Raw genomic sequence first — 17,145 nt, forward strand, 5'->3', positions numbered from 1 at the left:
TCCTAAAACACAAGAACCTTGAGAACAGTGTTCCACTGCCTCTTCCCGGAACAGCAGAATAGGAGACTTATTCTCTGGAATGGATGAAATGCACGGTCTCTGGACTTGAGGGTAACAGGCACAGCTGAGGGCAGGGCAGACAAGTGGTGTGAGGTAGGGAACTGAATTTCCCCTCTTCAATTAAAAAAAGGAAAAAATAGCATTTTTCAGTAGAAGAGCCTTACAATGACCTCCAGTGCACACACACTCACACACACACACACACATACCACCTAGAACTGCACAGGAGTAACTCAGCAAATCATGAGAGCAAGCCAGTATCTATGAAGAAGAAACACAAAGCTGTGCACACCTTTAAATAATTCATCAGACAATCCACTGATTAATTAAATTAGACTGGGACTTCCCTGCCAGTCCAGTGACTTTGCCTTTCAATGCAGGGGGTTCGGGTTCAATCCCTGGTCAAGGAGCTAAGATCTCATGTGCCACATGGCCAAAAAAACAAAACATAAAACAGAAACAATACTGCAACAAGTTAATAAAGACTTTAAAAATGGTTCATGTCAAAAAAAAAATTAGACCATCTTTTCCAGGTGAAAAAGATGCACAATAATCTAAACACTAGGATAATCTTGTTTAAAGTTATGGGGTTAGGTTTTCTGTATGCCCCCCTTCCTTCTCTCTCTCTCTCTCTCTCTCTCACACACCCCCCTCACATGTTTTATTCCTATAAAAACTTCAAATATTCGATCCGAATTGGCCCGTTGAATTGGATCACCAAAACCACAAGTGAAGTTGCATTTCCCCTCTCTATCAGTATACTACTTGGTAAACTTAGGAAGGAGAATTAATGAAGGTCTGAGGAGACAGCTATGGACACTAGAATTCACAATTAAGTGGACAGGGTTAAGTAGGAGGTCAACTCAGAAAGACACCATAAGGAGCACCCAGCATTCCATTTTATTAGTTGTTCTGAATCTGCAAGGAAAAATACGCCCTAAAAAAGAACAGAACTCAAACTTTAAAGATCATAAAGACTGAAATGAGACCTGGAAGTTCCCTTTCAGGGATCCAAGAAACATATCCTTTTTCATCAGAGCAAAGTACTTGAACTTTATTCTTCTGAGCATTCTTCAATTAGTTTTTGCCTCCCCGACATCAGCAAGTAATGCAAGAGGTTCCTGCCCGAGATAACTCAGCTGGGCATTTGCCAATGTTTCCAGCCACAAAACTGAGCTCAGAGCAGCAGCACAAATTCTGGACTCGAGTCAGGGCCTGACACCGCCCAGGGTTAAACTATGTAGGGGGCTCCCTGACACAAAGGAAGGTCCCTCAGACCGGCCACGTGGTAGATGATCACAAGTCAGAATACGAGCATCACACACAAGGGCTGCATTCGATTTCACTTCTATCCAGAGGACAAGAATTAAAATCTTTGAGTCACCGAGGGCTCCGGGAGATGAGCTTCTCCGGCCAGCAGAGGCTGTGGAGGGGGCCAGTCATTATCTGTTGAACTCTGAGTGTCCCGGTGTTAATGTAAAACCTCTCCCAATCATCTTGTTTTCATTTGATGATTTCACGAGAAATTAGCTAAAGAGGTGCATTTAAACTGTATGTCTGCCATTTGGTACCATTCCAAATGATCTCATTTTTAAAAAATTAACCTATTTTTCATCTAATGTCCAGAATATACTTTTCTTGTCTCACATTTTTAAAAAAAGGGAAAAAGGGTCAATTCAAGTATCTGATCTAAACCTAAAGCGATTTAACATCATTATTCTTTGCCACTTAATAAATCTAAGTCCTGTCCACCTCATCTGTTGTGATTAATAAGCCTTTGTATACCCTTCTATGAACCTGAATGCAGGAAGGATGGGGTTGGGCTGGGGGGGGACGCACAAGTAGATTTTAAACACAACTCCTGAAAGATTCAGAAGTCCTGCTGATATTTAAAAAAACTGACCAAAAAGCAAGGTCCATCTCTGCCTGGTGGTGGGTTGGCCATTGCCTGACCCTCAATGAGGAAGACAAAGCAGAGTGAGCCCTTAATGCCCAACGAGAGGAAGGCGCACACCAAGAGTTTTATTTCAATCACTAAGAGTTTTACCAAACTTTTAAATATTTTCCACTAACAGATGGTAAAAGGGCTTTAGTATATGCAGACAAGTTTAAAATGCTTTTCTTAGGTGGTGCTAAATATTACTGAATCGTGTCCCAAGGATATCTCTGTTGAGAAGCCCTGACGGCTTCTCTTCCATCGGTCAGTGTTTCCAGAAGGCAGGGAAGGGCTGGAGAGATGGTGCAGAAAGCAGAACACTGCATAACAACATAATAACTGGAACCCAGCGTGAGCATGAGCAGGGGGATGGGATGGGACGGGAACACAGGGTCACCAGGAAAGGACACTGTCTTGTTCAGCTTGGTAGCCCTAGTGGCCAAATGGAGGCTTAGAAATTAGTAGTTCAGTTCAATTCAGTCACTCAGTCGTGTCCGACTCTTTGCAACCCCATGAACTGCAGCACGCCAGGCCTGCCTGTCCATTACCAACTCCCGGAGTCCACCCAAACCCATGTCCATCGAGTCAGTGATGCCATCCAGCCATCTCATCCTCTGTCGCCCCCTTCTCCTCCTGCCCTCAATCTTTACCAGCATCAGGGTCTTTTCCAATGAGTCAACTCTTCTCATGAGGTAAGTATTGGAGTTTCAGCTTCAGCATCAGTCCTTCCAATGAACACCCAGGACTGATCTCCTTTTGGATGGACTGGTTGGATCTCCTTGCAGTCCAAGGGACTCTCAAGAGTCTTCTCCAACACCACAGTTCAAAAGCATCAATTCTTCGGCTCAATTAAATCAGTAATTAAATTGGAAATTAGTAAGGGCTCAAATCAGAGAAGGCAATGACACCCCAGTCCAGTACTCTTGCCTGGAAAATCCCATGGATGGAGGAGCCTGGTAGGCTGCAGTCCATGAGGTCGCTAAGAGTCTGACATGACTGAGCGACTTCACTTTCACTCTTCACTTTCATGCATTGGAGAAGGAAATGGCAACCCACTCCAGTGTTCTTGCCTGGAGAATCCCAGGGACGGGGGAGCCTGGTGGGCTGCAGTCTATGGGGTCGCACAGAGTCGGACACGACTGACGTGACTTAGCAGAAGCAGCAGCAGCATCAAGGGCTCAATAAATAGTGCTGAGTGAATGAACAAGGGAAAGAAAACAAAGAACACCCTAAGAAGAAATGGAAAGGTGTGATGAGAAGTAGAGAAGAGCTAAAGTACACGATTCATTGAATGCTCCAAGAAAACTTTATGAACTTTTGCCAAAAATCAAAGCCTTCATGGTGGATGATAGGTGAGCCTCTGCTTACGATGGGGCACCAGCCTTGGGACCCAATCTGTGGGGGTCCCCGGAGTGGGGATGGGACCATGCAACAGTGGGACCCGTTCCCTGTGGGCTCTAACTCCACATACTTCTAGGAGACTCTGAGTGCATGGATAGTCTCCCAATGCATTCTGGCTGGTTTTCAACATTCTTTCCCACATGTTTTAAAATCAAACCTACTCGCAAGTAGCCTGAGTGACTCATCTTAATGTCCCTTCCTCTCTCTGTTCCCGTGTCCTCTCTAGCACAGGTGGTGGAGAGTGACACCACTCCACTGGGGCAGAGTGATGAGGAGGGGGGCCCTCGGCTGAGAACTTGGCCCTCCTGCTTGAGCTGCCCCTGTTACACACGGGGTGAGGACTTCAGCCTCAGGGTCTTCAAGAAAACTGAGAAGGAGTCATACCAGCCTTCTGCCATGAGCATTTTAGGAGAAACTCTTTTAAACAGTATGGTATGTGCAAGATGTGCACGCTCAGTCACTCGGCAATGTCGCTCCTTTGTGACCCCATGGTCTGTAGCCTGCCAAGCTCCTCTGTCCATGCAATTCTCCAGGCCAGAATGCTGGAGTGGGTTCCCTTCTCCAGGGGATCTTCCGCACCCAGGGATCGGACCCAGGTCTCCTGCACTGCAGGTGGACTCTTCACCATCTGAGCCACCAGGGATGCCCTTGAACAGTATCCGGGTAGGATATCCAGGTAGGATAGGGTTTGAAAGGTTTTAGCACAAGTGATTGAAAGGAGACAATCATTCATCTCATTTAAATTATCCCAAGTCCCCAGTTTTCTTCTGTATTCCACAGCTTTTAAAAAAGTGCAAAAAATATTACCTACATATCACCCAGTAGCTTGGCTACAAAGGCACTGGTGAATCCCAAGGGAAGACTGCTACCAATATTTAAATTTTTTATTTTTCACCTATGTTGCATGATCTTAATTCCCTGGCCAGGGACTGAACTCTGGCCTCTGCTTTGGAAGCGTGGAGTCTTAACCACTGGACTACCAGGGAAGTCTCTCCTACCGATATTTAAACATGGAGGGAGGCACAATGATTCTGCTCCCAAGATACATCCCAGAGATCACTGCCATTTCCCCTTCAGTCCCAGTAAGGCTTCAGCTTTGCTAAGGGTTTCTCTCCCTCTCAACCAGAAGGCTATTAAGTTTACCTCTGGCAACACGGACATGGATCACAGGAACTTCCAGAAAGGCTGTCCTGATGGCTGCGACTCCAAAAGGGCAGGAAAAACCTTGGCAGCAACAGGAGGGTAGTGTGTGTTTGCGTGTGTGTGTGTGTGTGTGTGTGTGTTTAGGTGGGTTTACAGAGCTAAGGTAGCAATAGGAGGAATAAGGAAAGAAGTTCGTGACATATTCTTTAAACTGCGATGCTCACCACTCGATTTTGAAATTACGATAAATGGTGGCACGTCACATGTATGTTTGGTCATTGCCCCCACTTCTCCAGCTGTGGAGAGAAGCGTGTGGCAGCCATGGGAAACCAGGAAATAGGCTTGAATCCAGCTGCTGGCCCATATTCAGAAAATAGGAAGTAAACCAATGCACAGCACGAACTCAAGACAGCCTACATATGGGGAAAACAAAGAAAGTCAAAGTATGAGTCTCTCAGTGTGTCCTACTCTTTGCGACTGTAGCCCGCCAGGCTCCTCTGTCCATGGGATTTCCTAAGCAAGAATACTGGGGTGGGTAGCCATTCCCTTCTCCAGGGGATCTTCCCAAAATATATACATGTGTAGAGTTTTCACCTTCATGCATTGGAGAAGGAAATGGCAACCCATTCCAGTGTTCTTGCCTGGAGAATCCCAGGGACGGGGGAGCCTGGTGGGCTGCCGTCTATGGGGTCACACAGAGTCGGACACGACTGAAGTGACTTAGCAGCAGCAGCAGCAGAGTAAACAGAAGACTTCTTAGGAAGAAGACTGAGCGTGTGCTAGGTCCTCACACTTTGATAATGAGAAAATAGCACTCTTCAAGCCTTCGCCTCCTAGAAAAGTGACAGAAGCCATAAGGGAGGAACAGCTCTCTTCGGGAAAGTGTTCCCTTCTCGGGCAACACGGACACTGCCCTGCTCAGCGGAAACAGCCGCCATTGCTCTCATCCCGTGTGCATCTTCAGTGCTCTGGGTGCAGACGGCCCGGGTACCAACACCCAGCTGAGCCCCAGCCCAGTGGGATGTGGCCACTTGGCAGCAGACAGAGGAGTCTCCTCTCCAGAGGGAGGTCTGTGATACCAGCCTGTGCCCAGATGGGCACAGAGGACATGGGGTTTAATTATACATGCAAATGTTCCCCTTCTGTGACATGAATAAGTTAAAAGTGAAAGGTTAATATAGCAACAAGAAGAAAAACCATCATGGAATGAGAATGCTTTAGAGCTCTTGTTGAGGAAAATAATAGCTATGCTCTGCCTCACAAGACCACGACTGCACTAAAACGTCTGAAGCAGGGAGCCAGAAGAAGCTAGAGTGGTGTAAGAGATTCTAAGGCATGGGCAAGACACACCGTTTCTACCTGGCAGGGAAATTTGTCCTCTCAGTGAAAAACAGAACAGAATGTTTGACTGCTTACTCAAATATTTGCAATCGGCTCCCTCAGAAAGTAAAGCTTCTTCTTAGAGCCGTCACCATCAAATACTATTTACTCATGGCTTCTCCGTGCCACTGTTTGTGTCCTGGATAAGATAATGTCTGCAGAAATGGTTTTGTATTTCTATCGAAAAACAGAAATCAACGCAGGAATACCAGAGACAGGCATGCCAGCGGTGAACACATTTCCTAGGCGTCATTCGCAATTCTTTTGCTCAGTACTGTAAGGGACCTAGAACCCCTTCACCAGTCCCGACTCTTCCTGGCACCTCCTGCCCTCTGGCCCTCTCTCACCCAATCTGGCCAAACAGAAAAGGAATCTGGAATGAAGGTAGAGCCCATGAAATTCCTTTCCGAGCTTCTGCCCGGTTTCTGGAACACAGGCCAATACAAATGTTCATAGCTATATTAATATATGAGCTGTGCACCAGGGAGATGATAATAAAACAAGCGCCCTTTGGAGTCCAGCCTTTCTGAGGCCCAGGTCTCAGTGTGGGAGGAGAGGGAGCCGGGACAAGAAAGCTAAAGGGCGGCCCAGGGGTGAGGACCCTAAGGGAAAAAGAAGTTTCCTCTTCTTGCCCTCCCAGAACTGCACGAAGCTCTTTCCCACTCGGTCTTGTCTAAACAGCCAGGTAAATAACACCAAGGTACATCCTATGAGCTTAACAAGATCTAGACCTTCAAGAAAGGAATTCTCTGGGTACATAAACAGGTCACATGTTTATCTTATTAAAGCATTCTATTCCCTGTTTGTATAAGAGAGTGTTTTTGCACTCCAAACCTCTGCAATTCTTGCTGAGTTTTCAAGTGCTTAGAAAAAGAGTCTAATTCCTTATTTAAGATTTAACTTCCCCAGTTATGGGTTTTCTGTGTATTTGTCTTAAGTATACACACACAGATACATACATCCTGAGAGCTGCTTAGGATACCTATGGCAATGACAGAGTGACCTCATTACTGGTAAGACCACCGTTGGTTATATTTATTAGAAGTCCTTTAAAAAGCCGACAGAGAAAAGCAAATGTATGGTATCACTTATATGTGAACTCTAAACAAAGCAGTACAATGAACTTATCTACAAAACAAACAGAATTACAGGTACAGAGAACAAACTTACGGTTACCAAGGGGAAAGCAGGGGTAAGGGATAAACTGGCAGATTGGGACGGACATGTATACGCTACTATATAGAAAACAGATAACTAGAAAGGACCTACTGCATAGCACAGGGACCCCTACTCAATACCCTGTAATGAGCTATATGGGAAAAGAATCTTAAAAAGGGTGGATATATGGATATGCGTAACTGATACACTTTGCTGTATGCCTGAAACCAACACAACATTGCAAACCGACTATATTCCAATAAAAATTTAAAAAATAAAGCTGACATATAAATATTCTTTGCTATCAGCTGAAGTACAAAATGTTATAGCAAATACAGAAATCACAGAGGTCAACCCCACCATGGAGGTATCTATTCAACAAATTAGGTTTCATAGTCCTTATATCTGAAAACTAAATACGGTGAAAATGTACATAAAGACAGGCTTTCATGTTAATAGTAAACAAGCCTCCATTTTTTACCCAATTTTTGGAATTATGGAAATGTGATAATTCCCTATCACAAGCAACAAAAGAGAAACAAATTGGATTATAAGTAAAACCTTTTGCACTGCAAATAATATCATCAAAAAAGTGAAAAGCAGGATGAGAGAAAGTATTTGCAAATCATGTATCTGATAAGAGACTTATATCCAGAATATATAAGAAAATTTTACAACTCAAAAATAGAAAGACAAATCATTTAAAAGCAGCAAAAGAACTTGAGTAGACATTTCTCCAAAGAAGGTATACAAATGGCCAAAAAGCACACAAAAATATGCTCAACAACATTAGCCATCTGGGAAATGAAAATCAAGACCACAAGGAGATACTACCTCACACCTAGACGATGGCTATAATAAAACAGACAGACAATAACAACTTTTGGCAAGGATGTGGAAAAACTGAAACTCCCATACATCACTGTGGGGATATAAAATGGTGCAGCTGCTTTGGGAAACAGCTTGGCAATTCCTCAAAATGTTAAACATAGAGCTACCATCTGACCCAGGAATTCCACTCTGAGTTATATACCCAAGAGAAACGAAACCCACGTCTACACAAAAACTTGTACATGAATGTTCTTATCAGCAAACGTTGGGAAACAACCCAATTGTTCAACAATAGATGAATCGATAAACAAAATGTGGTATATCCATTTTATACCATGTATAAAATGAGTATTACTGGTGTATTCATTCCAATAATATTAATGGAACATTATTCTGCCATAAAAAGGAATGAGGTACGGATGCACGTTACAAGAGAGATGGGCCTTGAAAACATCATGCTAAGTGAAAGAAGACACTCATGGGTGATTACATTCATACGGAATGTCCACAACAGGAAAAATCTATGGAGAGACAGTGGATTAGCAGCTGGGAGGGTACTGGGAGAAGAAGCGGGGTAAGGAGTAACTGCGTACGGAGTTTCTTTCTGGGGTGATAAAAATATTCTGCCACTGGAACTGGTGACGGTTATGGAACTCTGTGAATACACTAAAAGCCACTGAATGGTATACTTTAAACAGGTAACTTTTATGGTATGCAAATTATATCTCAATAAAGATACTGAGAAAGTAGGATGGTGTTTACAAAAGCAGTTTAGAAGTCCCCTAAACGTAGCAATCCGGAGAAGGCAATGGCACCCCACTCCAGTACTCCTGCCTGGAAAATCCCACGGACGGAGGAGCCTGGTGGGCTGCAGTCCATGGGGTTGCTGAGGGTCGGACACGACTGAGCGACTTCACTTTCACTTTTCACTTTCATGCACTGGAGAAGGAAATGGCAACCCACTCCAGTGTTCTTGCCTGGAGAATCCCGGGGACAGCGGAGCCTGGTGGGCTGCCGTCTATGGGGTCACACAGAGTCAGACACGACTGAAGTGACTTAGCAGACTTAGCAGGCAGGCAAACGTAGCAATCTAAAATATATACATGATTATGGGACTTCCCTGGTGGGCCAGTGGTTAACAATCTGCCTTGCAATGCAGAAGACACATATTCCATCCCTGGTCAGGGAACTAAGATCCTACATGCCACAGAGCAACTAAGCCAGCATGCCAGAACTACAGAGTCTGTGCGCTGCAATGAAAGATCCCGCATCCTGCAACTAAGATCCAATGCAGCCAAATAAATAAAATAAAATAAATACATGTATTATTAGAAAAGTGGGGTACCAGGTTCAATAGGTTTCTCCAGGTGCTTAAAAAAAGTTGAAGTGGAAAAAAAGGCATTTTTTTCAATTTCAGACTGATTAGACTAGGCCATTTTGACATTTTCATGCTTTCAAATTCCTCAGCATCACGTATTTGACAATGTGCTAAACAGACAGCATTAATACTTTTTTTTTTTTTTTTACTGATGCTTCTAAATTACTCTTTAGCTCTTTTATAGTTTGCTAGCATGTCCAACGTGTTCAGTCTAGGAGTGAGTTCCTTTCCATGGTGTGTAAGCAGGGAGAATCACGGGAACTAGGGAAAACCAGGCTTCTGGGTTCTTTCCACCATTCAGTGAAATAACTTGTAAGTTTGAAGGAAGGCAATGTGAGATGACATTAATATAAACCAAAAATACCTATTTTCCATCCCTATAGATTATTCCTGAAGTCATGCAGAAGTCATAGCTTATAAAGTTTGATAGACTACAATTTTCCAAGGGAGAAATACTAAATAGAACAGTGAATAGTTTTTCCCTGAGAACTTACTTAGCTAAAATCTCTACTTTATCTCAATGAATTCTTTAGAGTCTCGGACATAATCTTTCATTTGTTGGGGGTGAGGGTGGGGAGATTCTCCCCCTTAAAAGAATGTACACGTTGCCCAGAAATAATCATGAAATTTCACAGCAAAGAACATGGAAACAAACAGTATTATCTGAGGCTCACCAGCAATGCCATCCTTGATTTATTAGGGACACATGCCCTTCTAAAAAACATTCCCGGTCACCATTTTTTTCCTAATAAATTAAAAAGAATCTCCACTGAAGAGAGATGATTCTTTTTTAAAAGTAAAATGTGCATTTAAGATAAGGGTGGGATGGGGGGAGGGGAGGGAGGCTCAAAAAGGAGGCAATATATGTATAATTATGGCTGAAATAAACGCAATATTGTAAAACAATTTTCCTCCAATTAAAAAACAAAACAAACAAAAAAGAGAGCTTTCTTCTCTGTCAGTTCCAAGCTCTTTTCAGATGAACAAAACTTACATCTCTAATTAACCATTTCCTTGGCACATAGCTTCTCAAAACAAAGCTTTCAGAATTACTTATAAAAAAGCTCAGCATTTCAACTGGGTCCATAGAAGAACTCTAGAATTTGCACTTCTATTAACTTTCTAAGGAGCTTCCCTGGTGTCTCAGACAGTAAAGAATCCATCTGCAATCCAGGAGACCTGGGTTCGATCCCTGGATAGGGAAGATTCCCCTGGAGACTCCAGTATTCTTGCCTGGAGAATTCTATCTTCTCCAACTCATACTGACTCTGCTCCTCTGGGGACCACACTTTGAGGAGCACGGCCTCAGCATACACAGAGTTGCTACTGGCTAGGTCAGCTCCTGGCTGGGCAGTTTTCTGCAAAACTCCACCAGAAAGGAAAGGCAAACACCACCCAAAGGCCAAACACGCTTACATCCAATATTTAAATAACAGCGGTGACCATTCACTTTTGGGGGCTCGTTCATATTGCTTCTCTTCCTGGTCTCACACCACCCTCACTCTTGCCCATCCGAGGTGTGATTCTAGGGATTCTTCTCCTCCCAGCCATCCTACACGACTGTAGCCAGGTCTGTTCAACATGTCTTTCTCCCCAGATATAACAGGAGTTTCCTCTAGTGGGCCCTCACCGGAGCGGACACAATCAGCTGGAATTTGTAATTGGGACTAAGACATTTCTGTCCAGCTGCTCTTTTGAACAAGAGGTATACTCAGAAGTTGTTGGCAATTGCCATGTTCTACCACATGGGCTGGGTATCAGAAAAAACCCATTTATGAGCACAGAAGCAGGGATGAGCAAGGACCTCCTGGGCTCCATACAGGTCCCTCCCCCAACCCCTGGCTTCAGTGGAGGCCTGACGCCCTGCTGTCCCCCTGCCCTTGGGTTCACTCCATGAGTCAACCCCAAATGTGTATGCGTGAGTGCTAAGTCACTTCCGTCGTGTCCAACTCTGCGACCCTATGGACCGTAGCCCTCCTGGTTCCTCTGTCCATGGGATTCTCCAGCAAAGAATACTGGAGTGGGTTGCCATGTCCCACTCCAGAGGGTCTTCCTAACCCAGGGACCAAACCTGCGTCTCCTGTAGCTCCTGCATTGCAGGCAGATTCTTTACCACTGAGCCACTGGGGAAGCACCCCCTCGACCCGTCCCGCAAAATGTGCACCTCCTATTAAATTCCCTTTCTTGTCTAAACTGGCTGAAGAAGATTTGTTACTTAAAACCAAAGGGGCCCTAATTAAAACTGTTAACAAAGTCAGTCTTTGAGTACCTTTCCTCTCCATTTCAGCTCACCTTGGAGATTGAATTCACCTTAAAACTTCATCCTACCCAAGTTTACCTGCTTCTCAATATCTCTGCACTGAAGCCCTTTCTTACATAGATGATTCCCTGAGCTCTACATCACTATGTATTTCAAATCCAGGACCTGCCTGGATTCCTCTACAAGAGGCAATTATAATTTATATTTCCCTCCAAGACTAGGTAGGGATAAATGAATATAAATCGGAAATGAATATGAATCCATGTGGCTTCCTTCTTTGAGCATGGGAAAAAGAAACCCAATATACATGTTTTGAATTAAGATCTAATGGGAGGTTTCATTTACCATGTTCAGTTCAGTTCAGTCGCTCAGTCATGTCCAACTCTTTGCAACCCCATGAATCACGGCATGCCAGGCCTCCCTGTCTATCACCAACTCCCGGAGTTGACTCAAACTCATGTGCATCGAGTCGGTGATGCCATCCAGCCATCTCATCCTCTGTCATCCCCTTCTCCTCCTGCCCCTAATCCCTCCCAGCATCAGAGTCTTTTCCAATGAGTCAACTCTTTGCATGAGGTGGCCAAAGTACTGGAGTTTCAGCCTTAGCATCAGTCCTTCCAAAGAACACTCAGTACTGGTTTCCTTTAGGATGGACTGGCTGGATCTCCGTGCAGTCCAAGGGACTCTTAAGAGTCTTATCCAACACCACAGTTCAAAAGCGTCAATTCTTCAGCACTCAGCTTTCTTCACAGTCCAACTCTCACATCCATACATGACCACAGGAAAAACCATAGCTTTGACTAGACGGACCTTTGTTGGCAAAGTATTGTCTCTGCTTTTGAATATGCTGTCTAGGTTGGTCATAACTTTCCTTCCATGTTAGATTAATTTAAATATCTAATTTTTCATTAATGTTTCTGAATACCTCCAGCTTTCCAGCCACTTATTTTTATGGGATTCATATTTTTAAACAGCATTCTTATCTGCCTACTTCTTGGTTCAACCATACATGTGGTATATTGTACATATGCATGACCAGGGAGAAGAGGGCATTTCTTTGTTTCTTTGAGTCTAGCTACTTCTCTTTTTTTTAATTTATTAAGGTATGGTTGATTTACATTACAGCTACTTCTCTTAAAGCGCAAAAGAGACAGTAGATAAAACTTTGTGTCACTTAGGGCACTACATCATACCTGGGATAACACATCTGCTCTTTAAGTTTTCAAAGTCACTAGACGCTGCAAAACCAGAGGTTAACAGTGACTTGATTCTCTTAGTCTGTCTGATGTTATGTAGCCTCTGAATTTGATTTCAGGATTTGGGTCTTTTTAAATCAGGACTTCTGGGAATTATCTTTGGCAACTATATGCTTAGCAGAAAAGTCTGATTATCTTGGCTGCCTCGTGTCACATAACAACAGGTAGTCCCAGACACCCAGTGGTTTTCTTAGAGTAGGTTGCTTTCTTTATGGTAATCAAGTTACTTGGCCCAGCTGCCAGGAACTTGACTGCCCAACTAACAACTGGAAATAGGACTTTAGCCACAAGGAAGGAAGAAAACTCAGATTTTCCTAAACACACAGTGAATGAAAAATTTTGCCTGGTCACTAACACATCTGTGTTTTCCTCATGAAACAGAAATGTCAATTTGGAAAACAATATAACTACAGAGGTTTCTCCACCTAGGGAAGTTTCACATGATATCTGACCTGGCCATGAGCCCAACATCCATCACGAAGGACTTAACATAAATTAATTTAAAACTGGAAATGAGGCAGCTGACATTGTTGACTAGTTTCCTCTTGTTAATTCACGGAAAAGATTGAAAGGACCTAAGCTATGGCAGATCATAGCTTTGAAAGTCAAAGAAATAAGTAACAGAGAAGAAAAATTCTCTTATTCCACATTTTAGGTATTCCTTGGGTCAAAACTTAAAGAAGGAAAAAAATGTACGGTGATACATGGGACATACTTTTCTCATCCAACTCTTCTGCACCATATGGATTTTCCCCAGGGGAACAGAAGACTATAAAAGAAAATTAGCAACGCAGGGACTCCCACACATAGGAATACCTGTAGGGATATCAGATGAGAAGCACAGACGCTACTCCTGTCTATACAAGGACAGGAGGAAATACCACGGAAAAAGGGGGGCCTGAGGACCCAGACAGGTCCTCTCCTCAGATGCCTTTCAGGGCATAAACACAGAATTGCTAAAATTATAACTTGAGGAAACACAGCATAGGAGGTTTTCTTCCTAACATCTTCCTTCTCCCAAAAGCACCAATCTGTCCGTGATTAGAAACACTAATGCCCACTTTAAACCTAATAAAAGGTGAGGTCTCTTTACCTTTGTGGCTTAGGAATGAAAAGACACTTGTTATTTTCAAGTCACACTCCTATTTTTAGGAATGACTTGGAGACTTCTTCACAGTTTCCTGGCCACAATCTGCTAGACTGTACAAGTACGAAGTTCCAAGTGCAAAGCACTGATTGAATGCATTCCACTGCCCTGGATTACTTCTGACTAGACCACAAGTATCTAGAAGGTAGGGACTGTGGTACGTATTTCTTTAACCTAAATCAAAGCGCACAGAATGCTTGGGAAATTTTTTCAGGGCAAAACATGCTTATCTTAGTCTTCAAACAAGTTTTCATTTCCACAGCACGAAGCAGAGGAGATGCCTTTGGAAATATGAACAGGTCATCCAATCAACTATTGTCTTTTTTGTTTTCTTTTTTTTTTAAAGTTTGGTTGCACCCTACGGCTTGCGGGATCTTAGCTCCCAGGCTGGGGATCAAACCCCTGTACTCGGCGATGAAAGCAAGGAGTCCTACCCACTGGACCGCCAGGGAATTTCCGATTCAACTATCGTGGAGCTCCACAGCATGTGTATTCACTAACACTCAACATAAGCATTCAGAAGAGCCATTACTGACCACAAATATCATTAAATGTGCATGGCCGCCTAGCCGTATTCTATTTTGGGGATCTCATTACTACCCAGGAAATGATTTCATACTTCATTGTCTCAAATCGCATCATCCAAAAGAATTAGGATAAAACTGTTTCCTTAGAGAACATCTTTCCTTCGATCTTGTGTTTGCATATTATCTTTTGGGGCCACCCCAGCTTTCTCAGCTCGCAATGCTGGCTATGCAGCAAACTCTGAAACAGAAATATTACACGCTAGAATCTTACCATTAGGAGGGGACAGGAGTCACTGTTGGAAGAGAGTTAAAGTCATAATATGCCAGTCCATGTTATGAGAGAAGGAGGAGAGAGCTGTGTGACCTCCTTGATTTGACTGGAAAGCCAATAGATTACTGGATGTTACCAAGAGCTTTTGACATAGGAGGGAGGGTTCAAATTATGAAAGCATGTTGGCCTGAACAAGTTTTCTTTTAAACTAGCAGCTTTTAGCAATTAGCACAACCTTGCAAGACCTCCCATTTACATAGGAGAAACTGCACCATCAGTTTAGAAAAATGGGGTGATGGTAAGGATGTAATCATTGTATTATGCTTTATCTGTAACAAATCATGCCCCCTGGAAGTTCCAGTGTGTTTTAAATTCACATCAAAGGAAAGAATTCTTAATCCCACCACTGGCAAATACAGGAATTTCAACTGTTCTGATGCAATAATTTTAAGTAAATAATTATTAATTTCTTACTTTCCAACCTACCGGTCAACCAGAAACACACAACTGCTGGTGAAATGACACTAGGTAGGGGTCTCACTAATACATTTCTTGCTTTCATCCTCCAAGCATTGTAAATTACAAACTGAATTTACCATCCTCCAAGTAGGATCCATACCAGCATTCTGACTTTCTAAAAATTATCTTTAAGCAGCAATGAACTAAGGATGGGCTGTGATTTGGTAAGTATTATTATTAACATAACTTTTCTTTCCCTGTTTTTAAAGTCATACCTTTGAATTTTATACTACACATGTGTTTCTTGCTCTGTACGTGTGCTAAGCCCTTCAGTCGTGTCTGACTCTTTGCAACCCTAGGGACTGTAGCCCGCCAGACTCCCCTGTCTATGGGATTCTCCAGGCACAATACTGGAGTGGGTTGCCATGCCCTCCTTCAGAGGATCTTCCTGACCCAGGAATTAAACTTGCATCTCTTACATCTTCTGCATTAAAGAACCTACAGGGGGATTCTTTACCACTAGTAACACCTGGGAAGCATGTACTTCCAAACACACTAAATTTTTCAAAGCACACTAAATTTTTATCTGTTCTGAAGCTCATGGACAGATAGGAGACTGGGTGGGAAAAGAAATCCAAAATACATGAATTTCAAATTCTAAACCAATCTGCCAAAATTGGATAAGCTGAAATGACGTTTAGATACTAACAAAAATATTATTTGTCTCAAGAACTTAATTACTACAATATTCCATTATGAGAAATTTCTATTTATAAAATCTCATTGCTACTCTATTGCTAATCACTTCAAGTGCCGTCTTAATGGTTTATTAAGTTCAGAAAAATATTTTTAATGGTTCGTAAAGAAAACAGTACAAAAACACCAAACAGTGCAAGGTCCTCTATTAGGAAGGAAAGATATTTTGATCAATTAACAGAAGTGCTTTGCATGTCATTAGAACCCATTTAAAATTATGACCTACATCATCTTAGAAAAGCAGCAGTGTTTCCCAACAATTTGCAGTCATAATCAGGAAAAGAGGAGCGTATTTAATAAGACAGGTACACGGCTAACATCCACAAACAAATTTATACACGAAACGCATGAATTTAAGACAAGTAAGCCAGTCATTCCTGACTTTACCTTAATAATGTGATATTGCTGCCAACAGGCTAATGTAACCCATGGGTAGCCCAGTTGGCTTGCAAGTGATGGTATCAGTATGTGAATATTTTAGAAGAAATCAAGTACCTGATAGTTTCATGAGAAGTTCCGATGCTGCTTTAACTGACATATCCCGTCTTAGCACGTTGCCCTTTGCTTCCTGGGGCTTAAGCGTGTCCTCAGAGATGCTCGCGGCTGACACTTCAGACTCAGGGCTGAACACATAGCTGGACCGAGGCAATGTGACGCTTAGGGTCTCCTCTTCCTTAGGCTCCTCTTTTATTTTAAAATTGAGATTCATGGGCTCCTTCTGATTTGCAGCTGTCAAAAGAAGAAAGGGATTACATACATATACATATACGAGAGACCACTCCTGCTCTTAGCTACTCCCAACTGAATGAAGTTTGGAATGCATGAACACACCGAGCTAACACCGGAGGGACCACAACCCCATCAAAATAGGCTGAGCCCTCGGCACAAAATACAAGACACTCCATGAGAGCAGGACTTAGGAGAGTGTGGGCTTCTGAATCTTTGGAACTTATCATATTTCAAGAAGTGCTGCCTCTACAAAGGGTCTGGGCATTTTCTCTTTGGTTTCCCTCAATGTCTTCTTTCCAGCATATGTCACTGCCTCTCTGACCTCTTAGCACTCTCCCTACCTAATCCTGTTATAGAATAATGCATTCAAATAGTTACTCTGCCATAAAACATTGAATATAAACATGTTAGTCGCTCAGTCGTGTCTGACTCTTTGTGACCCCATGGACTGTA

At 42.9% G+C, this 17,145-nt stretch overlaps 1 protein-coding gene across 6 annotated transcripts in view; it reads right to left on the bottom strand.

The window, feature by feature from the left end:
* The window catches only part of ZNF827 (zinc finger protein 827), a 189,104-nt gene that overhangs the window by 98,178 nt on the left and 73,781 nt on the right, over positions 1-17,145 (bottom strand). For all 6 annotated transcript variants that reach the window (XM_070386611.1, XM_070386612.1, XM_070386613.1 and 3 more), the window contains exon 5: positions 16,459-16,692. In XM_070386611.1, coding sequence (XP_070242712.1) covers positions 16,459-16,692 — 234 coding nt within the window. The remainder of the gene's footprint in view (positions 1-16,458; positions 16,693-17,145) is intronic.

The sequence above is a fragment of the Bos mutus genome, chromosome 17 (genome assembly GCF_027580195.1).
Source record: "Bos mutus isolate GX-2022 chromosome 17, NWIPB_WYAK_1.1, whole genome shotgun sequence".
Lineage (NCBI taxonomy): Eukaryota > Metazoa > Chordata > Mammalia > Artiodactyla > Bovidae > Bos > Bos mutus.